We start from the raw sequence: 24,000 nt of genomic DNA, 5'->3' as shown, positions 1-24,000 counted from the left end.
GTGATGTGTCCTTTTGTATGCAAATGAGTTGACAGGTGGCTAGTAACTCTGGGTAGCTTCAGGATGGGGGCTGGTCACTGGAAAGACCAAGGCAGGATTAGAGAGTTGGGACTTTCAGCCCACCCTTAACATCCAACAAGAGGAGAGGGGCAGCATGCTCATCCTTCATGCTGCTGGTCAGTGTCTACTGGGAGTCTTTCCTGCCCTCGGCCTAGGATGGGGCCTCTGCTCTGTGTTCCTGAGGCTCCCTGTATTTCTTCTGGAGCCCTACTCATCAGAACTGGACAAAGCCAGGTCCATTTCCTGCAGTATCAATCCACAAGGCATGCAAAAACACCACTGTGATAAATAAACTGGAAGTATGATAGCAGGTGGCTCGAGTTTCCACACATGTACCTCTATCTATGTAACTGGTGAAATATACATTGGTGCTGCAGAAATTTGGGAGGAGATCAGGAGACACTCTCTTCTCCTTACAGAATCTAGAAGTAATTAATTGGCACTTTTTTTTCTTTTTCTTTTTTTTTTTTTGAGATGGAGTTTCGCTCTGTCGCCCACACTAGAGTGAAGTGGTGCGATCTTGGCTCACTGCAACCTCTGCCTCCTGGGTTCAAGCAATTCGCCTGCCATAGCCTCCCAGGTGACTGGGATTACAGGCACCCACCAACATGCCCAGCTAGTTTTTGTATTTTTAGTAGAGATGAGGTTTCACCATGTTGGCCAGGCTAGTCTCGAACTCCTGAGCTCAAGTGGTCTGCCCGACTCGGCCTCCCAAAGGGCTGGGATTACAGACGTGAGCAACTGCAGCTGGCTTATTGGCGCTTTTTATACGGCAATGAGCAAAAGATTCAGAACTCTTAAGAGTCAGATTTCATTTGAAAGGTTTTTCAATAATTATCTTTATGTCTTATTTCAGTCATTCATTCATTTAACAAACATTGAGTGAAAACTGGCTATGTGTCTCTCAGCACTTGGGGGTGTGCCATGATGAGCAAACCAGGCCAACATCTCTGTGCTTATAGAGTTTGCATTCTTATGTTTTAGTAAAATCATTAATTAATAATCAGACATTGTCTACATGGTTTCTTGGCTCTCCATCGGCAAGATTTTTCTATTTCGATTATAAACTTCTGAGCAGTGGCCACCCCTCATGAGTTAGATAAGATAGACAAATGGCCAAGAGTCTTGGCCCAAAAGACAGGGATTTTTCCAAGGGTCTCCTGGCACAAATGGTCCAGTTCCTACCACAGTAAACAACACTCTTAAGTGGAAATATAAAATCTTTCCTCACAAGCACCTCTCATCTCCAGGGAGTTTCATTTTCTAAATTTATTTTAATTTTTAGAGATGAGATCTCGCTGTGTTGCCCAGGCTAGAGTACAGTGGCTATTCACAGGTGCGATGATAGCACGCTACAGCTTCAACCTCTTGGGCTCAAGCAATCCTCGTGCCTCAGCCTTTGGAGTAGCTGGGAGTCCAGGTGTGTGTGACTGTGCCCTGCTCCAGGGAGTATTCTTGGAGTGTGCATGTGCAGGATGCTTTGTACTTGTAGACTGACCTGGACCATCAGCTCTGACCCCTGCCCCAAATAGCCCTTTAAATCAGCAGCAATCACCTCAGGTGCAAGGCCAATGTGCAAAAATGCATGGGCTAGTGCTGCTTACTTGGAAGGAATGATTTGTTTTAAGTAAGTTCAAACCTATTAATATGCCTCCCAAGAAGTTAACTATTCAGAAAACTGATTCCTCTCCCCTGCAAAAAATACAAATAAAAAATGAAAAGCAATTAACTCCAAAAATGCAGGAAACATCTCACCTCCATGAAAGTAAAAACAAACAAACAAAAACTCTTAAGATATCTTTTAAAAGACTTTGAAGCTGTATTCATGTAAGTTACATGTATCTATGGTAAGCAAGTGAGTAACGTTATCCAGGTGTGAAAAACCATGAAGTAAAAAATGATTCAGAAAACATTGCTTTCAGTCCATGTAATAAATCCCTTATTTTACATCGAAATTTAAGGAGAAACTCATTTAGATGCTAACCACACCCACCCACCCCATCCTAAATCTTTGCATCCCCCAAAACTATAGCTCCTCCAGATAATCTCTCCTCCATGATTCCAACTCTCCTTGGACTGGTCAGCCTGGAGGATGGTAATGAATGACTCACCAATACTGCTAATCTCTGCGTCATTGTCCCTTATTTATTCCCTTCCAGGCTCATGACTCTTGTCTTTGATATAGGAACCCTGTCTGATGAAGCATCATTTCAGAATTTTAAGTCAACTTACAAATGTGCTATTATTCACATCTAAGCACAAATTTAGGACTACCATTATTTCTTGAGTACACAAGTATTTACAAAGATCACTTGTTGTATAAGAACTGGTCTCAACATTAATTGGTAGCAATACATAATCCACTTTAGACTATCCAATAAAACTGTTTTAGTTTTCAAAAACAAATAAATAAATGCCTTACTTTAAGTGTACAGGAAGAGGCGCACACTTAATAGAACACTTATTTCTCCCAGGCTTCATTAAATTAATGCTGAATAAATATTTAAAGAATAGTAACTTGAAGGGGCCCCAATGTGGCCCTCATTCTTAGAATTGATTCCCTAAACAAATGTGTTGGTTTATGATCAAATTCACAGAACTCCAGCCCATGGTAATTGACTGGACAGGGTGGACGCATGACCCAAGCTGGGGCAATCAGATTCTTTTTCCCCAGCAAACCGGGGGAACTGGACTCCAGAGGCAGCCAGCGAGTCTTCAGGTGTGTCTGGAATTGAGAGATTGGTAGACACTTATGTGTTGTGGGGGGCTCCTGCTACATGAGTGAAGAAACGAGAAAAAGTCTGCAGTCAAAAAAGTAAATCAGGCACACAGTGCTAAGCAGAGATAAGAGATGAAGAAAATTATTATTGCTCATGTTCTTGAAGATTTGATACTTCCTGGTTCTACTACTTCAAGAAGCCAGGATGTGTGTGGATTCCATGAGACACTACTATATATTGGAAATAAGCCCCCTCCCCCTTTCCAAGCTAGCTTAGCTCAATTTTTAGTATTTGTAAAGCAACGAGTCTTAACTAAGACATACACTGTTCATTTGTTAGGAGGTAAGATCATAGCAATCTGCCTAGGGCAATACCTTGTTGATGACCATCCAAATCCCAGCCAGATTCACCCATGTAGGCAAAACCCAGCCTGCTAAGGCTTTCTGTCTCTCACCTATTGGGCAAGAAAAGAACCAACTAGGGGGGTATCTTCTGCTTTAGATAGGGCAGGGCTTGAGCTGAAGCTAGACTTGACTTTGAGGGTCTTGAATCTTTCACCTGAAAGAGACGTGTGGATTCAAACAGGACAAAGAACAGTAATTTCTATGCCATTTCTCAATAAAGAATTGAAAAAAAAAAAGAGAGGATAAAACCAAAACCAGACTCATATTTTTGGTTATTTGTGGCTTCAGGCTATTTTTAAAGAAACTGCCTTTGAATTCCCCGTGGTATTTTTCTTTTCTGTTCTTTTTGTCTTCCAGAGGCCAACTCAGGGTTTGCTGGATTCTGGAAAATCCAGGGGATTTTGAAAAAGAAAATCTGTGGTGGTTTATCACTAAAACAGAACTATACAGGCTGATCTTTTATACCCAGATGATGCTGGCAACCCCCTCCCAGCCAGGAATACACGTCCAGGTATGTTCAATTGTTGAGATAGACTGTATGAAACCATCCACACTCATTCCTGAAGGTCTTAAAACACAATGCACTAGTTTGGGGGCCAGATGTCTGGTCAGGGTTAGGGATGCAGCCTGGAGTTATGGAATAATATTGTTTTCCTCTGTGAATCTAATTATGTCCTTGGCCTCTTTGGCTGTGCAAGTTCCCAGATTTCCCTCTGGTATTCCAGGGGCATGGCCACTTTCTAAGGCTGGAATTTCAAGTGGTTCTATCAAAACCTGCTGCTGCACACGTACCCTCACTGGCATCCAGGCTAAGACAGGAGAGTGAGACTCTCAAGGGACCGTGTAAAGAAGCATGTTGAGATTTCGCTGATGAACTTACTGTGCTGGGTGTCAGACGGAGGCGGCTTCCACCATCTGGTGGTTTGGCAACAGGAGGGGCCTGTTAGTATGGCTAGATTTCGTGAACAGTGGGGCTGGGTGGTGGGGCAGTTCTGGGGCCATATCCTGGTCCTGTTCCCCAGCAAGGAGAGGAGAAGCCTGACAAGCAATTTACTTCTCTGGGCAGTTGGCCTTGCTGTCTGCTCCACACTCAGGCGGGACCATCCTCAAGACACTCCCCAGACATAAGTCAATAAATAGATCAGGGCTGATTTGAGAGAGAAAGGGAGTGGGGGAGAAGAAAAAGGAGGAGGAGGATGAGAAGAAGCAGAGAGAGAAGCATGAGCGCTGGACCGCTTACAGTCTGTAGCCCTCCTGCCTGTCCCTGCGGCAAGAGGTAAAAGTGCTAAAACAACTTTGGCCAGAAGAGGGCCCCAAATTTCACTCAAATTTACACAACTCTGGGGGAGAGTCTGGCTAGACCTCAGTTCATGTAAGTTATCCACCATTGTACAGCATAGAAAGGGCCAGAAAGAGCGCCAGAGACCCAGACGTGGGAAAGAACTTCAAGGTCACAGGCTGGTTTGTAGTTAAGCCAGGACCAGAACCCAGGTTGGGTAATTCCTGCTCTGAGACTCTATCCTCCAATTCTTCTTAGGCATCACTTAGCCGCAGCAGTATCTACAAATATCTGCTGAGATCCCAGTAATTTAAAAAGACAACCATTTATTGAGGGCCTGGCATGTATAAAGCTCTGCGCTGAGTGGGCAGGTGTGTGTGGCAGGTGGCAGGTGGCAGAGGTGCTGGATGATGAGGGTGGGGAGGGAAAGGGTGGTGTCCAAGTCTAAGTTCATGGTCCTCAAGGCCTTCAAAGGCTTCTTACTGGCTTAGAAGGCACAACCTAAAGCACAGGAAAGTTAAATAACAATAAAAGATACAAATAAGGTTCAATACAGTGAAGGCTGAGCTGTCACAGGGTGATGTATGATTAGTAAACAAATGTATGATTAGCAATTGTCATTCGATTTCTGAAGAGGAAGAGAAGGTTCTCCTGTGCTTTCATATAGCACGCTGTGATTTCCAGTGCTTTCCTGCATGTTGTCTTCTTTGGGCGTGGTCACAAAGACCCTTCATGGGAGAGGAGGTAGGGCGGGTTCTGCTTTAGGGGAGCTGATGGAATTTGCACGTACACAGAGGACCATGGAGACACACACAGCCTCTGCTCTAGAGGAGTGTACAGTCCTCTTTATTGGGAAGTCCAGGCATCACGAGTTCGTATGCTTGTGTGAATGGAGAACTGGAACCAGGGACTCCAGGGTTTGAGTGAATGCAACATTCTAGACCTGCAGGTGTGCTAAGTGTGCCCTTTAAACAAGCTCTTCTTGCCCTAGTATAGGCACATAAATGTGGAGGGGAAAGACAGCTGGTTTGGGACTAACTGGCTATGTGGCATCAAGCAACTTGCTTAGTTTTTCTTGGCCTTGGTTTGTTCCTCTGTAAAATAAGAGAAATAAATAACCTCTCTTGTCCCTTCTAGTTGGAAAGTTCTTTGATTCTAAGCATTCTACAATTACCTGTTTTCGAAAATCAGATTTTCAGGTATCAGTTTGCATCTTTATGTTGGCTTCTCTTTCCCTTACTTATCCTAAACTTAAAAAAAATTTTTTTACAATTATATTTTGTCATTTTTAACTCACACAATGTCCTTGGGTTGGAGTCATCTCCAGTTCATGGGCGGAGGTGGCAAAATAGGGGTTTCTCTAATCCTTTCTAGCACTAGCTCTTTGAGCAGATGTTTTCAACACAGGCCATCCTATATACCTACTGTGTGCCACGCATAGTTGGGGTATTTAATGAATGATGCACAGTCCCTGTTTCCAAGGAAACTTCCCCCAGGCTCTGTCATTTTTGGGGGATTGCCAGGCACATGTGAGGCATTCAATAAATGTGTATTGAACAGAAAGGAATTCCCAAGGCACTGTGGGAAATAAATCTGCATGAGGTTGAAATGTACCCAGAGAAAAGATAGCCTGCACCATTTCATACTTAAATCCCCTTGGACATACGGCCCCAGTACAGAAAAGACATTTTCCTCCCACAGGTAGAAATAACTTCTGCCCAGATCTTGGCACCATGGGGTTGAGTGGGGAGCACTCAGTTGTTCCCTCCAATAAAGGTAATTACGGAACAAAGGGGGAGGTTGGGAGTATGCTCAAGTCAGGCTTAAAGGCCTGAATTTATAAAATGTCAAGTTGCAGGGAGTTTTTTAGGCAGGAGAAAGGCTACCACCTTGTAGGCCGCTAGGAAGTGGGGAAGAACTGGGCCCTCTCTCCTACAAATTTATTGTGCTTGATGTGTTCATTGTGGATCTGGGTCCGAAAGAAGGGTAATAAGGAAACCACTGGTGCTGTTTTAGGTGAGCTGACTGCTTTGATTCACAAGGGGACCCAAATCAAACTAAACCCCCTCCTCTTCTTCCCCCCACAACAGCTAAACACCAGCTCCCCTCACTGGTGGCTTCTCAGGTTTTATTAGCACTTCCAGAAGACGTTGCCATCCACAGAAGACGAGTTATCCGAGAGCCATGATGAATCTCTTCCTCACAAACTCACAGGCTGTCTTGATCCATCATCAGAGAGGACCTGGAGCTGGCCAGCACCCTCCCACGTTCAGGAGCTCAATATGGAGGGCCCGTTCCAGGTCTACCTCTCATCCTTTCAGGGAATAATCCTTGCTCATGGAGGTAGTGCCCTGTCCTCCCATTTTCCCATCAGCTGAGCAACATTACCAGGTGCACCTTCCCCCAGGACTCCTACTCCAACATTCACAAAGGTTTTCTGTCATCTTCTCTGACCAAGAAGCTCTGGCCTGGTGCCAAGATCTCGCACAGTCTGAGCCCCCTAGGCCCATCCATCTTTTTTTTTCTTTGTCCTGTGCCATCGTTTGGTGTCCTGGCGCCCTTCCCCAGGAAGGTTGGAGGAATAGTGGGTTACTCTGTACAGAGCAAATATGTGACTAAATAAAGCCTTAGATCTGTGCCTGGGTTCTGACAGTCTAGAGAACGCACAGAAGAAAGTATTAATGCAATTAGGTCATAAAATTATTTGTCCTCTTTTCAGATGTTTCACATTGGTCCACAGTCACAAAGCTTTATTGTGATTGTGTAACAACTGGAGTAGTTGTGAAAACACTACCCTTTAAATGTTTGAAAGCAGAATGGGAAAAAAATGTTGAACTAGAAGGGGGGAAGCTACATTGAATTAAGTAGTAACTGTGCTCCAAGTCCAGGGACCACGGACAAGTGGCTTGGAAAGTGGGTTTTCCAGACTAGAGGGAGGGGTGAGAATGCCAGAGCCTGGAGCTCATGGTGAGCTGGCCTCCAACCGGGTGGGTTTTCCCACCATTGTATGCTCCTTTCCCTGTCGCCAGCCTGGGGAGGGTCCCCAGGGGAGCCCTGGGCTTAAGGCAGTGGTGTTATGCAGAGTCTGTAACGTTGTCATTGGTAAATGATGCACATGGTAGTTACACAAGCCCAGATCGATGGACGACTCAGGCAACGAATCGATCACTTTTCGGGGGAGAATTCACCCTTTGTGACCTGCAGAGGGTCAGGTGGTTCATCCAAAGAGGCTTGAAGGATTTAAAGCTGGCCTTTTCCCCATTCCCATCTCCTCCTCGGGGGCCTGGGCAGTAACAGCCGGGTAATAAACTACTTCTCATTAAAAAGATCTGGGGGTGGAAGTGGTAGGGGGACATAAAAGTGGGGACAAAAAGGCACAAATCCGCTCCGAGGCGGAAAGCCAGGTTGGGGGCGCGCTGGGCTCACTTTCCCCGCTCCCTCTCCCCCCGAAGCCACCCTGAGTTTTTGTACCCGGCGAACTAGCCCGGTGCCGCGCCAGGCCGCTGGCTGCGCGCTGGGCTCGGGTGGGGGCTCAACGGCCCGCCCCTGCCACTGGGGCCGGGCTGCAGCCCCCTCCCCGTCGCCCCGAGCCCCTCCCCCGGCCCGGAGCCCCTCCCCGCGCGCTTCCCTTCTCTCCCCTCCCTCCCTTCCCTTCCCTGCCTGCCAGGCCCTGCCTCCGCCTCCTGCGCCCACAGCCTCCGCCAGCGCCGATCCCCCCGGAGCCCGAGCCGGAGAGCGGCGAAGGGGAGCCGCCGGCCCCTCCCCAGGACGCTGACAGCAGGCTCCGGGGCCCCCGCCCCGTCCCCTCGCCGGCGGGACACACCCCCGCCCCTCCTCTGCTCCGCCAGTTCCCGCCGGACCTACCGGGCGGCGGAGAGAGCGAGCGAGCGAGCGGGCGAGCGCAGCGCGGCGGCCGCGCGGGAGTGAAGGGGCGCGCGGCAGGCCGGCGGGGAGCTCCCCAGGGCGCACGGAGCCCGCGCGCCCTCCGGGACCCTTCCCCGTCCCTGGGCCCGGACCTGTGGACGCCGGGAGTCCGGGCAGCGTTCGGAGCGCCGGGCCGGGGTGGCGGGCGGCCCCGGGACCTGTGCAGCTGGAGAAGGAGCCGGAGCCCGGCCGGGATGAGAAGGTGACGCCGCCGGGGGCGCCACTTGCTTTGTGGGGGAAGATGCTCGCCTACTGCGTGCAGGATGCCACCGTGGTGGACGTGGAGAAGCGGAGGAACCCCTCCAAGCACTACGTGAGTACAGCCCCCGCCGACCCTGCTGGGAGTGACCCGAGGTCCCGGGAGGGCCCCGGATGGCCCCTCGCCCCTCCCAGCTGTGAGGTCCCGAAGCTAAGCGCCCACTGGGCAACCAGCAGCCGTGGAGTTTCTTCGCGGGGCTGTGATCTCCAGGGAAGCCTCTTCTGTCCTTCCTCCTCCCCCCTCCCCCCCCGGTTTCTTTTTTTGGCATTGGAATTGGCAAGTGGCTGCCCTTGTCTGTTACAACGGTGAAGTCATCTGTCCGCCTTTGATGGATGGTGGGGGGAGCTTTCGTCAACCCCTCGCAGAGCAGCCCCGTCGGGAAAGCGCATCTCCTCGGCCCTCCCCAGGGGCCCTGGGCGCTCACGCTCACACAGCCTGGGATGCTTTCAGAGCTCGCCCTGGGGAGGGGAAGCCTCGCGCCCTGCCTCCCACGCCAGCTCTGTCTCTGCCTTCCTAGGCCTGGGGCTGGGGGCAGAAGGAAGCCGCCGCCCCCTGGCCCAACCTCCACCCTCCGCGCTGAGCTTTGATTTCCCTCTTAAAGCCATTGTGTCCGTCGGTGTGAGGAGAATTGTGGCTTTTCCTTTTATCCCTCCTCTGGACGTGACCCTTAACCGGGTTCATTTCCTCTTAAGTGATGCTCCATCTCCAGACACGAGGAGGCGAATGTTTGCTGTGGTCTCCGAGGAACCGCCCCTCCCCCTTCCTCCCCCAAACTTTAATGAGAAGGGGTTAAGGTTGACTGGGGCAGCTCCAGAGCCTATGTGACAGTTCCCCTTTCATCTCAGCCGGTCCTGTCTTCCCATCCCTCACACCTTAGGAAGTAAACACGGTGTCCTTGACCCCTCTGAGCGTCTGTGCCCCTGTACTTGAGATAGAAGAGACCCAAGCACAGAGGACTGCATGTTATTTGCAAATTGGGTATTTAGAGGAGCAGTTCCAGTGCTCAAAGCATTAATCTTAACAGTTAAAACAGGCGCTGGTTGCTGCCCTGGATTGTACATTGATCTCTGAAGTGCCTTTTCTTCCACTGTTGCAAAGGGACTGGGGTTTGTGGCAATGTCAGCCTCGGGCTACTCTTTTTGCCTTTGTCACCAGTGTAGCTCTGAACTTTGAGTTTCTTTACAGCTGAGCAAATGCGGCTGGGCTCATATGGGGAGGAGGTAAATGTGGAGGCAGGTTCCTGACTAGGCAGGGAGGTGGGTGCCTGTCGGGTCCAGTCCCTGACACCCTTAGAGTTGTTTGTTTTATGTCATCTGGTCCAGCAAGCATCTTCCGCTGCTGTTACAAGAAAGCTCTTTTTGGAGGTCTTGGGTCACCAGGTGGTCAACCTGCTCTGTGGACAGATGTCCCTTTGTATATCCCAGGGTTTATTTTTCTCAAATGTTGCAGGCTAAGTTTTAAGGGTTCTCATTTGTAGTCCTCGGTTGAGCTCGGCACTGCATTCAACAGATGGTACTCTGCTTTGAGACCCAGGCAGGTGCATTTCCATCTCTGGATTTTAAATGAAACATCACATTTCAGCTCCCACCGATGGTGCCCAAGGTTGCAGATGCAGGACACACTGGTAAAAAACTAGAACCGGGGCCCACCGCAGACAGGATGAAAGGCAAGGTTGCGTGCTGGGGCTCTGAAGTTAGACGGTCTTGCTCAAAGCCTGGCACGCAGCCACTAACTAGCTGTGCCACCTTGGCAAGTTATTTAAACCTCCCCCAGCCTCAGTTTACTCAATTTCAAGTAAGGATAATAATAGTATGTACTTGTTGGGAGAATTAAATGAGATCATCTATGTAAAGCACTTAGCCCAGTTCCTGGCACGCAGTGAGCTCTTATTAAATGGTAGCTTATTATTGGTGAGATTCTGACTAAGAAAGTATTTTTGAAAAGCAGCTATTAATGGTCTGGCAAAAAGGAAGAAAGATTTTGGGTTTTAAGATTGATAATAACTTGTTCTATGTGAAAAACACAAAAGAAGTCCTGTCCAGTTCCCTCGAAATGATCATTTCCTTCCTTTTTACAGACAAAGTGTTTCCCGGGACATCTCCGCTTCCCGAGTAAGAATCGATGACATTATGTTTGGGGCAGGGAGTGATGTCACTGAACAGATGGGGCCATGCAGAGTTCTGAACTAGGGTTCTGGAAAACACTGAGAGGAGAAAGTGTTACATGTTGTGGAATTGTGGAACGGGCAGAGACCCGAAGACTCATCTGGCTCAACTCCTTCATTTTACAGATGGGGAAATGGAGAGCCAGATTGGGTAAAGTAACTTGCAACACAGCTACTCACAGCTGGGTTTTTTTCATTGCATGTACCCTAAGTCTGGTTGGGTTTGGCTAAGAGGACAAATAACTGGTGGTCAAAAAGTTTCTACCCATTTGGGGCATTGCGTATATATTAATACATAACATAAGCATATCCAATAATAGAAAGGGGGAAAGAAAGTAGTAGAAAGGGCCTGGTGGGACAGACAGGGGCAGGAGGAGCGGGTTGGGGGAGGCTGCAGCCTCTTCCTCTCCTGGCCCTTGCACGGTGGATACCACACACCAGAAGCTCAAGTGTTGTGGGTAAGGCCCTCTGGTGTGGTCAGCTGGCAGGACATGCTGCACCCATCGCCTATGTTCTGGAAACCCTCTACACTGGAGGAGCAAGCCTCCTTCCAGCCTCTCCTCTGCTGATGGTGAATTCCGAGTCTGTGGTTTGGTAAACTGCAGAGCAGAGAGGTTTTACGGGATGTGCGTGTTAGCCAGAGCTAGCTGATGAGAGGCCTGGGGCCCACGCAGGAGGAGCTCTGCTGGCTCCAGAGTGCTGGGAACACACTGCAAAGGTTCTGTCAGGACATTCTGCAAAGAGTTTGCTCATCCCCACGGGGAGGGGGAGCTGCCTGAACACGAAGGGTCCTGTGCTGTCCGTCCGTTCATGAAGGCACGCAAGTAGCTTCCATCATGGGGATGGCACTCAGCCCTGGCTTCCTTCCTCTCTGCCAGGCCCCTGCTTGGGGTGGGGTTGAGAAGGGCACGCAGCTGCTACTAAGGTCAGGCTCCCTGGCATGAAGCTAGGCTCCTTTCCTGGCTTTCTGAGCTGTGCCTGGGGAGACCCTAGGTAAACTGGCTTTGGCGTCTGACCACTTGTCTCGAAAATGGTCCTGATGATGCTGGATGCAGAATGCAGATTCCTTCATTTGAAAGTTTTTCAGTAAAGATTTGAATTCAGGTCCACCGGATTCTTTGTGCTCACAGGCAGGTGTAGGTATATGTCAATTCATGTGGTGGAGAAAAGCTCGTTTATCTAAAACAAACAAGAAATTATATCTATTTGGATTTGGGAGGTTTTGCACTTTCACAGTTGTTTTATTATTTCCTAATTGTTTATTTCAGACAAATACCAATCATGAATGTTCTGATCCTCTGCAGGACTCTTTGGGGAATGCAAATAATAGCCAGTTTAGCAGTTACCATCGATGGTGAAACATACTTAACACTCGTGTTTTCGTGTGATTCCTGCAGGTCACTGAATGTACCCTAATGTGGGGTAGGTTTTTGGATTCCGTTTTACAGATGAATTAACTGCGACTTGGAGCAATTCACCAACTTGCTTAGGGTCTCGCAGCTAGCACAAGGCAGATCTAGGGCAATGCACGTCAGGTTAGCTCCAAAGGAAGATGTGGATATAAGGTGGGGCCCTTCTCTTCCATTAGAATCCGGGCAGGAAGGCCAGGCTCAGCCCTGTTCCATGGTGACAGAGCAGTGCAGGGTTGTCTTTAGGACTGCCTCACTGTGGAGACATCTACCATGTGCCCTGCAGGTGAGTTCGTGGTGGGCAACGCAGGCGGGTCACTGTGAGGCAGGAGGAGTAGAGCAACTTCAGGCTGGTATCTGGTCCCCAGTAATGCTTAGGGTAATAAATTAAGGGTTGACCTTGTGGAAATAATATATTCTTCCTCTGTTTAGATCATCCCAGATTTTATTCTTGGTCTTGGGAGCTACATGCTTAGGAATTGGCCCCAAACTCATTCATTTCTGTGCCCTTCTTTTTTTTTTTTTCTCAGCCCTTAGGTTGTGACTCCAGCCCCACAGGAATGAGAACGTGCAGCCACAGCCTGCAAGGGTCTTTTTCAGGGCCAGTTCCATTATGGAATGAGTATGGTGTTGGGCAGATCAGTGCTTCAGTCCTACCTGTGGCACTTCCTAGATGCGCAACCTTGGGCTGTCACTCTGAGCCTCAGTTTCCTCACCTGTAACTTCACAGGGCTCTTGGGAAGTTGGCCTGAGATAATTTGGGGTAGTGTCTACCCAGTGCCTGACCCCACCATGGGCATGCACCATATACTAGTTGCCATCTGCTGTTCCTGATCACCAAGGCACTGCAGGTGATTTAGGACACAATCGGTGAATCTGAGAGAAAAGGAAAGACTGAGGCAAGAAGGACGGCCCAGCTTTTCACAGTCTGATGGGGAAGTGGGTTACACGCCCCATGGAAAACACCCAGCCTCCAAGAGGAACAGATAAACACAGAGCAGCTGTTCAGACCTGGAGGGGTTCCTGGAGCTGAGCATTGGGATCTGGTGGTGGCTTTCTGGTAAGCTGGGAAGAAACAGAGGTTAGGAGAGAAGGAAAGAGGTTGCTCTGGGTAAGGGCAAGGTCAAATAGGATCCTAGCCCCAAGGTCAGCACCACACATGGGTTAGCACTCTTGCCTGCTCTCTCTGTCCCTCTGTCTCTCTTACACATGCACAAGCATGGGAACGGTTTCTTCTCTGGGGAGGGAAGTGATCGAGGGGTGATTCACGGGTCTGACAAGGCTCCCTGCTCATGGAACAACCAACCACATCCTTCAAGGCCGTTGGAACAGGGAGCACAGCCAGCCATTTATCGCAACCCTGTGTCGAGCTGAGTGAGGGCTTTTGGGGGGCAAACCAGGGTAGAAATTACCATGTGTGGTGGCAGGCAGAGGGGAAGGGAAGAGAAGGGAAAAATAAACCTATTTGATGTCAGAGGAGACCGATTCCAGCCCAGAAATACAAGCCCCAGCTGCTGTATTTTCCAAAGAGATATTCCGGGGCCAGCATGAGTTAACTGACCGTGGAGGCTATGAATTAGGGAAGTGTTGTGAGGACTTCTGACTTTGGGTTTGCACAGCAGTTCCCTGTAAATTGCCTTCTAATTGCCTCAGCCTGAGTCACTGACCAGACTATTTCTTGGCCAGAAAAAGTCTAACGGGCAACTGTGTTCTCTTTTACCTCTTAATTAGACAAAATGAAACAAATAATAGAGTTATACACATGGTAGTCCCACTTACTCCTCTCGAGTTCTAGAATCCAGGAAAGGGATAGTGGATTAGGATAGGGATCCAGGGGACAGGAAGGACAAGGGGTGTGTGTGGGAAATGAGGTGGAGATTCTGGCTTTGGAACTAGGTTCTGAGTGAGGGCCAGAGGTGTTCTCTGCCGTGACAATTGCCAAAAATAATGGAAGCGCCCAATAGAGTGGTCAGGGCTTCCAGAGGCGGGTTCCCAGAGCAGCGTGCTATTTCCTGCCTGGCCCGGGCTTCTGCTGCCGGTAGTGCAGCCAGTCACAGGCGGGCAGGTGAATGAAAGGTCAGGAGCCCAGCTGCGAAGGGGATGGGGGCCGCAGGAGGATCCCTCTTGTGCCTCTGGGTAACCCCCAGGCAAGTCACCACATCAGCCGCAGAGACTGAGCTCCTGCTGTGTGCATGGTGCTGGTCAGAGTCCGGCAAGGCTTATGGGGTTAAGATCCCGTAAGAAGGGGGAGAACTAACATACAGGCACCTACTATGTGCCAGGCAATGCAGAAGATGCCTTTAGAGGCGATTTTACTTGAACCTCATAACAACCCCATGTGATTAGGTAGGTGTTTTTATCCCCATTTTATAGATGGGGAAATTGAAGCTCAGAGGGTTCGTGTCATTCTACTCAGAGTAATTCCGTGGCAGGGCTGGGATTCTCACCCTGGTCTCTGACACCCACGTCTATGAATGCCACTTCTTCCCCATCAGAGCTGGCTTGGTGAGAGAGAAAATAAGCAGCGAGTCCAGGCAGCACCACCTGGGGATAAGGGGTGCACCTGGGAGGCTGTGTTGTCCCAGAGCTCCTGTGTACCGTGTCCCTTGGCTGAGCATTGGGATATCCTGGCCCCACCACTCACTGCCGTGGGATACAGTGCAAGTTACTTATGTCTCTGAGCCTCAGTTTCCTCATCAGTAAAAAAAAAAAAAAAAAGAATATATGGGGAAAGTTGGACCTAGCTCTTAGGGTTATGATGAAGATGAAATGAGTTTGTAATTGTAAAGAGCTTAGACCAGTACCTGGTGCCTTATGGAGCTCAGCATAAGTATTTGCTATCACAATCACTAAGTCCTGAAGCTGTTCAGAGGAGGGAGAGCACTCTGTGAACTGAAGTTTCCAGGGAAGACCGACTGGAGAAGGCAGCTTCATGATGGGCCTTGAGGTGTAATTAGGATTTGGCTGGGAAAGAGTAGGATTTAGATGGGAAAACTGAGGAAGGGCATTCCAAGAAAGGGAAAAGCAAAGGTGCTGGAGGTGGAACGTGCAAGGAAAAGCTGGCCAAAGCCGAGGGTGGATGAGGGAGAGAAGGATGACAGGAAAGCTCAGGCCAGCTCTGAGAGGCTCTGATGTCAGCAGAGGGAATTCAGTTTATTTTGTAGACACCTTGGAACCTTCCTTTTCTCCCAAGGGCTTGGCAGGGAAAGGGAGCTAAATGGTCACTTTGAGGTCCTCCTGGTGGGCTCCAGCGCTGTTTTTGCGACTGTGCCTGGAACAGAGCTAGGTAAGGACTGGAATCTTTTTCTAGCTCTGCCTGGGGGACTCTTTAGTTGGCCAGCTGGGTCCCACCCCTCCTGTTTACAGCTCTCACTCCTAGGGGTCTGGCTTCCCCATAAAAAGTTGATTGCACCCGGGCTCTTGGGGAGGAAGGGTTGAGGAGGAGGAGGAGGAGAAGAGGGAGCAGCAGGAAGTGAGGTGTCAGCTGCTTTGGGTCTTAACTAGCATAGGACCCTGTATGGGAGGGCCTGATGCAGCAGTGTTTCAGGTGGAGTAATTTCCATCCACAGTACCCCAGTGGCAAGAGCGAGAACGCGCCTATCCTCGTAGGTTCTGGGGGCCAATACCTCACAGTCTGAGCAGAGCCCAGCATGTCTGTGTCTTCTGAACCATTCACACTAATGTTGCCTTCTACTTCAGGATCTCTCTGAACTTGTTTTAGGTTTTTTTTTTTTTTTTTTTTTTTTTGAGTTGGGGTCTCGCTCTGTCACCCAGGCTGTAGTGCAGTGGTGCGATCTTGGTTCACTGCAACCTCCACCCCCCGGGTTCAAGCGATTCTCGTGCCTCAGCCTCTCAAGTAGCTGGGATTACAGGCATGCACCACCACACCCAGCTAATTTTTGTATTCTTAGTAAAGGTGGGGTTTTGCCATGTTGGCCAGGCTGGTCTCGAACTCCTGACCTCAGGTGATCCACTCACCTCAGCCTCCCAAAGTGCTGGGATTACAGGTGTGAACCACTGCGCCTGGCCTGAACTTGTTTTAGTTTTAAATGCAGTGCTTCAGCTGGGCATGGTGGCTCATGCCTGTAATCCCAGTGCTTCAAAAGGCCAAAGTGGGGAGGATTACTTGAGGCCAGGAGCTCAGACCAGCCTGGACAATGTAGCAAGACCCCATCTCTACAAAAAAATTAAAAAATAAGCCAAAATAAGCCAGGTGTGGAGGCATGCACCTGTAGTTCCAGTTACTCAGCCGGCTGAGATGGGAGGATGGCTGGAGCCCAGGAGGTTGAGTCTGCAGTGAACCGTGATCACACCACTGCACTCCAGCCTGGGTGACAGAGTGAGACCCTGTCTCAAAAAAAAAAAAAAAATTCTAAAAAGCTAGGCATGGTGATGAACACCTGTAGTCCTAGCTACCTGGGAGGCTGAAGTGGGAAGATCACTTGAGCCCAGGAGTTGGAGGCTGCAGTGAGCTATGATTATGCTACTGCATTCCAGCCTCGGTGACAGCAAGACCCTGTCTCTAAAAACAAATAAATAAATGCAATGCTTCAAACTACCTCTTCATTTATTTGACCTCTGCTACACTCCCAGATAGTCTAGTAAACCTTATTCTTAGGGAAAATATGATAATAAAAATAACAGCTGACCTTTCTAAATGTTTTCTATGTGCTAAGAGTTTCGTATGGATGTTCTCAGAAAAGCCCCACACAGCATGTAGCTCCCACCAGCATCCATACTGTACAGGTGAGAGCACAAAGGCTGAGAGAGCTCAAATGAATTGCCAGATGCCACGCAGGATGAGCTGCAGGTGGAGAGGCCTGCACTGACCCAGGTCTGCTGGCTCCAAAGCCTGCGCTGTCCCCACAGAGACCGCTTAATGACACATTATACACCCAGGATGCCTGGGCCCCACGGTTCCACCTTAGGCCTAGTTGGTTGGCTCCTCAAGCCGTGAGATCTTCCACATGTCACCTCCCCCTTCTAGAACTACATTTGCCCATCTAGAAAATGGGGCAACTGCTTCTTTTCAGGCTTGCCTTGCAGAGGGGAGGACAGGTATAAAAGCTGCTTTGGAAAGCACTGAGCCCAGAAATGATAGCTGTGTGAGGGGGTCCCTTGATCCCCCAGTCTGGGTTCTTAATTATCTAGGGCAGGGATGCTATACAAAACGAGTTGTTCCTGACCTCAGGGAATTTTTAAACAAGGTTCACCTGCCCAGCCACCTCTCCTGAGAAGCCTCATAGACAGAGTTGACTCAGGAGTACTTAGGCTCTTAGTGAAGATCTCTTCTAGAAAACGGCCTCTGGTTTTCCTTCTTTCCAAACCAATCATTTTTTTGTGAACAGGAAAAGACAGAGTTATTCCCAGTCCCATCTCTCCCTGCTGTTACCTGAGTGGAGGAAGTGATATCTAAGTGGCTGAGTTAGCAAAGGGGAAACAGCTGTGGTTTCTGCCCCTCCACTGGGTTGCTTTCTCTGTCCCTGTGCTGTCATTTCCCTTTGGCTGGCGAGGAAGCCACCCTCCCCAAGCCTGGGCGGAGGCCCATGGCTGGGTCGGGGTAGACTCTGTGTGTGTGTGTCAATACAGCATAAATTATGCAGTGGGGCGTGTGGGACCATTTATCCTGTTTCTGGGATCCCTGGAGCATGAACTTCAGACCTGTTGGAAACTGATCACTCTTATCAGATCTGACCACAACTTCAGGGAGTCAGGAGTGGAAGTAATGCCCCATGTTCAGAATGAACTTGCAGGGTGTACCAGGTGGGGTAGGGATTGATGGAATGTGGGCTGGTTTGCACTTTTGCCCATCAGTGTGTGGTCCCTGATGGAGAACCCACGTTGTTTTCCTTTTTTGAGGAGTGCTCTCACTAAAGGAGACCTTGGCCCGTATTGTATCACCACCATCATCATAGAGCTGTTACAGGAAAGGGGTCCCAATCCAGACCCCAAGAGAGGGTTCTTGGATCTCCAGCAAGAAAGAATTCAGGGCGAGTCCATAGAGTAAAGTGAAGGCAAGTTTATTAAGAAAGTAAAGGAATAAAAGAATGGCTGCTCCATAGACAGAGCAGCCCCGAGGGCCGCTGGTTGCCCATTTTTATGGTTATTTCCTGATGATATGCTAAAACAGGGGTGGATTATTCATGCTTCCCCTTGTGAGACCATATAGGGTAACTTCCTGACATTGCCATAGCATTTGTAAACTGTCATGGCGCTGGTGGGAGTGTAGTAGTCAGGATGACCAGAGGTCACTCTCGTTGCCATCTTGGTTTTGGTGGGTTTTAGCTGTCGTCTTTACTGCATGCTGTTTTCCATTTTTTTTTTTTTTTTTGAGATGAAGTCTCGCTCTGTCATCCAGGCTGGAGTGCAGTGAAGCAATCTTGGCTCACTGCAACCTCCGCCTCCTGGATTCAAGTGATTCTCGTGTCTCAGCTTCCCGAGTAGCTGGTATTACAGGCGCGCACCACCATGCCCGGCTAATTTTTTGTATTTTGTTTTGGTGGAGACGGGGTTTCACCATGTTGGCCAGGCTGATCTCGAACTCCTGACCTCAGGTGATCTGCCCGGCTCAGCCTCCCAAAGTTCTGGGATTACAGGTGTGAGCCACCGCGCCCAGCCTACTGCATACTATTTTATCAGCAAGGTCTTTATGACCTGCATCTTCTGCTGACATCCTATCTCATTCTGTGACTTAGAATGGCTAAATATCTGGGAATGCAGCCCAGTAGGTTTCAGCCTTGTTTTACCCAGCCCCTATTCAAGCTGGAGTTGCTCTGGTTCACATGCCTCTGACACAGCTACCACATATTGAATTCCCATTTTATGCCAGGCATTGCCTGGCCTTTGATTTATAACCTCTGGCCCCAGTGTGCCCATGAAGGTATGCATTTTTAACCCCATTTGACTCGTGTGGAACCTGAGGTTTGGAGAGTGCAGGTAGCATTGTTAAGAAAGCACAAACCCAGGCAGATGTGACCTCCCTCCCCTTCCCCAGCCTGCGCCTGGTTTTACACCATCACTGTGTCTTACACACTTGGTCCCTTTTCAGGGCACCCAGGGCTACAGGGGCTTCTGTGAGAAGGTGCTCCTCATGGGGAACTTGCCCTGGTTGCTTTTCCCCATCTAAGTGTTCAGAGCGTATAGGGATTGTCCCTGTCCTTTGAAGTGGCTGCTTTGTAAACTCTTTCATGGTAGGCCCAGTTCTGACCCAGCGTTATCCCGTTTCCTAATGGCCCAGACCCAAAAGGCTATTTTAAGGGACTTGCCTGTGTGGGAGAATTTCTCTCTGGAACAACAGAGGAGGAGGCCTGGCCGGCCTGGCATGGGGCTGGCAGTGGAGCTCCGAGAGGGTGAAACTCTGTCCTGAATTCTGCCTCCTGGGCTGGAACAGATTAGTTGAGGCTTCAGCACAGTGCCTGGCACCCAGAAGGGATAGAATCACTTCTTGATGAGTGTGAGATTCCCAGAGGTGGCAGTCCAGGGATTTCTGCTGGTCAGAGCCCCAGTGGGCTCGCAAACTTGCAGAGTTAAGGTCCGTAATAGAACAATGTCTGCACTTTGGTCTCAAGCTGGGATTAATTACTGACTTTAGCCATCACTCATTGGCAACTTGAAGCAAGCAGCCTCATGTTTTTTGTTATTTCTGAATGTAGCGGCTCCCAGGCAGGGGAAGTGGGGATGTCAGGTTAGAGAATGTATGGGTGGAGTCCATTTTAGATGCAGGCACTTGTCTCATTTAATCCCCACAGCAAACCCTGGTCGTCATCTATGTTTTATAGGGGAGGAAACTGAGGCTCAGGGAGGTGCAGCATCTTGCCCATCACTGGCAGCAACAGTGGGAGCCAGGGTTGCATCCCAGATCTCTTCAGGAACAAAGCCTGACGGCTTTGTCTGACAGCTTCCCTAGGGGATGGGGAGCTAGGGAGCTCGTCACATAGGTCCTGGATAAAACCCCAAGGGGCTGAATTAAACCCCAGGTCACCTGCCCATGTGACCCTCCCTCTGAGCCTCTCCCTGAAAACATGATGTAGTTGGAGCGGATGTTAGGATATGATAACAAGCTTGCTGTAGGAACGGATCTGTGCCAAGGTCTGGCCTCTATTTGCAGGTTCAAATTTGTATTCCCCTTGAACTCTTGCCCAGGGCCACTTTTGAAGGCCTGGCCCTTCAGAGGGTTCAGCTGCCAGAGTCTCCACATCCTCCTCTTGGGGATGGTGGCTAGCATGGCATTGTGGTAGGGAGCATGGAGAAGTTTAAGTTCCTGGTATTTTCAGCCCCATGCTTGCTTAGGCAAAACCAGGCTCTGGAAACCAGAGTAAGCACTAAGAGAGGGACTTGGGTGCCAGCAGTTGGAAGTTGAGGGCAAGAGGATAGGGGCAGAGCATCGGCAGCTGCTGTCATGGGCTCTGGCTCTGAAGCTGGCTATGAATCACAGCCCTGCCACTCATTAGCTTGTTTCACTTGGCCAAGTTTCTTCACCTCCGTGGGCCTCAGTTTCCTAAGTAAAATGGGTATAATAATACCTACCTAGCCCATATGGCTGTTACTCATGTGATAACCGTTCCATAAACGGCACTATTGCTATCACCAGCGTTATCATCCTTCTTGATTTTGCTCAGTTTCTGCCATCTCCTGGAAGCTTCCCTGACCTCTCATCTTAAAATGACATTTCCAGTCTATGAATTTTTATAATGTTAATTGTTTTACCTCTCATTTAACACTTACCAAGAATGACCTTGGATTGTTCAGCCTTTGGCAAGCTGATACTTACTCATATTCATTCATTCATTGTTTCATTCAGTCAATATTTGAATGTTTACTATGTGTCAAGCGCTGGGAACACAGCAGGGCAGATAAAAATCCCTGCCCGTTTAAAGCTTACATTCTGGTGTGGGAAAGGAAACAATAAACAAACAAATGACACCCTGTCATTTGCAGCAACATGGATGGAACTGGAGGTCATTATGTGAAGTGAAATAAGCCAGGTACGGAAAGACGAATGTTGCTGTCCTCACTCGTAGGTGAGAGCTAAAAAGAGTACATCTCACAGAGGTAGCGAAGAGAAGAATGGCGGCTACCAGAGGCCACGTGGGAGGGATAAAGAGCGGTTGATTAATGAATACAAAAATACAGTTGGGTAGAAATAATACGTTTTAGTATTTGATAGTACAGTAAGGAAATTGTAGTTAACAATAATTTAGTGCATATTTTACAGTAACTAGAAGAATTGGAATGTTCCCAGTACAAATAAAAGATAAGTGTTTGAGGTGATAGATATCCCCATGACCCCGATTTGATTATTACACATTGTATACAGGTATCAAAATATCACATGTACCCCCAAAATATGTATAACTATTATATATCATTTAAAAATAAGAACACAATAAAATAAACAAAATAGGTCACATACATAGCGTGTGAGATGGGGGATGAATGGTGCAGGGAAAACTAAAGCCAGGTGAGGGAGACAGGCATGCTGGTGATGGTGGGAGTTGCTGTGCTTTTTTTTTTTTTTTGAGACAGAGTCTTACTCTGTCCCCTAGGCAGGAGTGCAGTGGTGCGATCTTGGCTCACTGCAAGCTCCGCCTCCCGGGTTCACACCATTCTCCTGCCTCAGCCTCCTGAGTAGCTGGAATTACAGGCGCCCGCCACCACGCCCGGCTAATTTTTTTGTATTTTTAGTAGAGACGGGATTTCACCATGTTGGCCAGGATGGTCTCGAACTCCTGACCTCGTGATCCACCCGCCTCGGCCTCCCAAAGTGCTGGGATTACAGGCGTGAGCCACCGCACCCAGCCTTGCTGTGTTATTTTGTAGAGGGTGGCCAAGGACAGCTCCACTGTAGAGGTGGCTTTTGAGTAAGACTTGAGGGAGGTGAGGAAGTGATCCCTGTGGCTATCTGGGGGACAGTGGTTGAGGGAGAGGGAACAACAGGTGCCAAGGCCCCGAGGTGGCTGATGTGGCCTGAGTGGAGTGAGAGAGGGGAGAACAGCAGGTCATGGGGTCAGATAGGGAAAAGGGTCATGTTGAGCCTTGTATCCCTCTCCGCCCCGCACAGCATGCTGTGCTCAGCAGTGAGGCCTCATGATGACGTACTGGAGACTGAAACTGGCCAAAACACTGCCAGAGAGGTGGCTTCAAGAACTACTTGGGGTTTGACCCTGACCCCCTAAAAGAGACCTCCTGGGGAAACACAGTCTCCATCAGCAGTGTCATGGGTAGGAACTCCAGGGCCCCAAAGGCAGGGTACACACCAGGAAGCTTCACTGGCTGAACGTTAGTTTTGTGCCTACTGTGTGCAAGGCACTGTGTTGAAAGCAGTGTTCCAGCTGGGAGCCAGGAGGCGGGTAGGGGGGGTGAATTCCTGCAAAAGCAGTGACTACCAAATCCTTTCATCTTTAACGCCCCCTCCTCATGCTAGCAGAGGATCTGGATCATGGTTCGTCCTGGATCAGTGTGATAAATCCCTGGACAAAGGCTTCATTCTACTAAATAAAGCCCCTTCCCCCCCGACCTCACACTCCTATTTTTACCGAAGCTTCTAACTTACAGTTGCTGAAGTTGGTTGTTAGAAACTCAAAACACATGTTCCTATCAGTATTATATCATAAATGGTGTTAAGATTCTCAAGTCAGCCCACCAAAACTTTTCTCATCCTCAGAGTAGAGTTGTATTCCTGACAACCAGATATCTCTAGTTCACCTACAGCATAGGCTAACCTGGGAGCCTAAATGCTGTGTGTAACATCCAGGGAAACTGTCTTCCATTGTTCACAGAGAGAAGGAAACCCTAAGGCTACATAACAGTAACAACCATAACAACAGCAGCATGAATGATGTGCCCGCCACTAAGCACATCACTCATTTAATGCTTGCAACAGACTATGAGAAAAGCACTACTATGGTCCTTCCTTTACTCAGAGAGAACAGAGGCAGAGAGAGATGCATGAGATGCATTTACCAATGGTCACAAGCTAGGAAGGGGCAGAGCGGGGTTCAGAGCCAGGCAGTGGGACTCCAGATTCCTTCGCGAAACCTCTTGCTTCCTGGCCTTCCGGGAATCCCGCCAGCCAGCCTTGCTGCAGCCCAGGGTGGCTGTCTGTAGACCTTACGTTCAGGACACTTGTCATTAGGTGTTAACAAGTGTCACGGTGAGGGAACAAAAGCCACGGGTGGCCAGTTTGAGCAGTTTCTCTTTCTTCTCCCAGACAGGAAAAACCATTTGTTTCTGGAACCTGACACTGCAGGGGGTGGGCTTGGTGTAAGTGGCCGCCTTCCTGGGCCATTTACAAGTGCAGCACATGGGGCTGGGGAGGGGGCTGGGCTGGGGTGGCGATGTGTTTATTGGTGGAAGCTAGATTAGGGTGTCTGGCAAGATGTTTTTGACGCCTAGACCATTCCACTCAGTGAAACCCAACAGGTGGCCAGGCTGTTGCTTTAGCTGGAAGCGGGGCAACCTCCCCACCCTGCCCTGTTCAGTTTATTGTTGGAATGAGATGGGTCCTAACCAGTCCTTCCTCTCTTCCCTGGTCCCCAAAATAAACAGCAGCTGTTGTTGACGCCATCATCTCTGCCTCTGCCAGTCTGTCAGCAGCGCCGGGCTCTTGCCTGGCCTTGCCCTTTTTGATTTGATGGCACTGGGCATTGGGAGCCCTTTAGCTTTGCCCTACGGAGCCTGCCCTGCTGACCAGCTGGTGTGCCCTAGCATGCCCTCTCCCAGGCCTGGTGGCTGCCCACTGGCACTGTCCCCTCCGACCCTGTAGTGAGGCATGTGTGCATG

At 49.3% G+C, this 24,000-nt stretch overlaps 1 protein-coding gene and 1 long non-coding RNA gene across 9 annotated transcripts in view; one reads left to right on the top strand and one right to left on the bottom strand.

The window, feature by feature from the left end:
* Positions 1-4,503: 4,503 nt before the first annotated feature.
* On the bottom strand, positions 4,504-8,407 carry LOC134762077 (uncharacterized). Its single transcript, XR_010141614.1, has 3 exons — positions 8,328-8,407; positions 5,638-7,661; positions 4,504-5,557 (listed from the first exon to the last, which is right to left on the bottom strand). It is a non-coding gene; the product is annotated as an uncharacterized LOC134762077 (long non-coding RNA).
* Positions 8,408-8,595: 188 nt separating this feature from the next.
* SH3PXD2A (SH3 and PX domains 2A) overlaps positions 8,596-24,000 on the top strand; it is a 258,377-nt gene continuing 242,972 nt past the window's right edge. For all 8 annotated transcript variants that reach the window (XM_054522795.2, XM_063727731.1, XM_024253349.3 and 5 more), the window contains exon 1: positions 8,596-8,700. In XM_054522795.2, the coding sequence (XP_054378770.2) occupies positions 8,629-8,700 (72 nt within the window). In that variant the 5' untranslated portion in view covers positions 8,596-8,628. The remainder of the gene's footprint in view (positions 8,701-24,000) is intronic.

The sequence above is a fragment of the Pongo abelii genome, chromosome 8 (assembly GCF_028885655.2).
Source record: "Pongo abelii isolate AG06213 chromosome 8, NHGRI_mPonAbe1-v2.0_pri, whole genome shotgun sequence".
In the NCBI taxonomy this organism is placed as follows: domain Eukaryota; kingdom Metazoa; phylum Chordata; class Mammalia; order Primates; family Hominidae; genus Pongo; species Pongo abelii.
The sequence above is the reverse complement of the archived record's forward strand: the minus strand, read 5'-3'. Positions and strand labels throughout refer to the sequence as shown.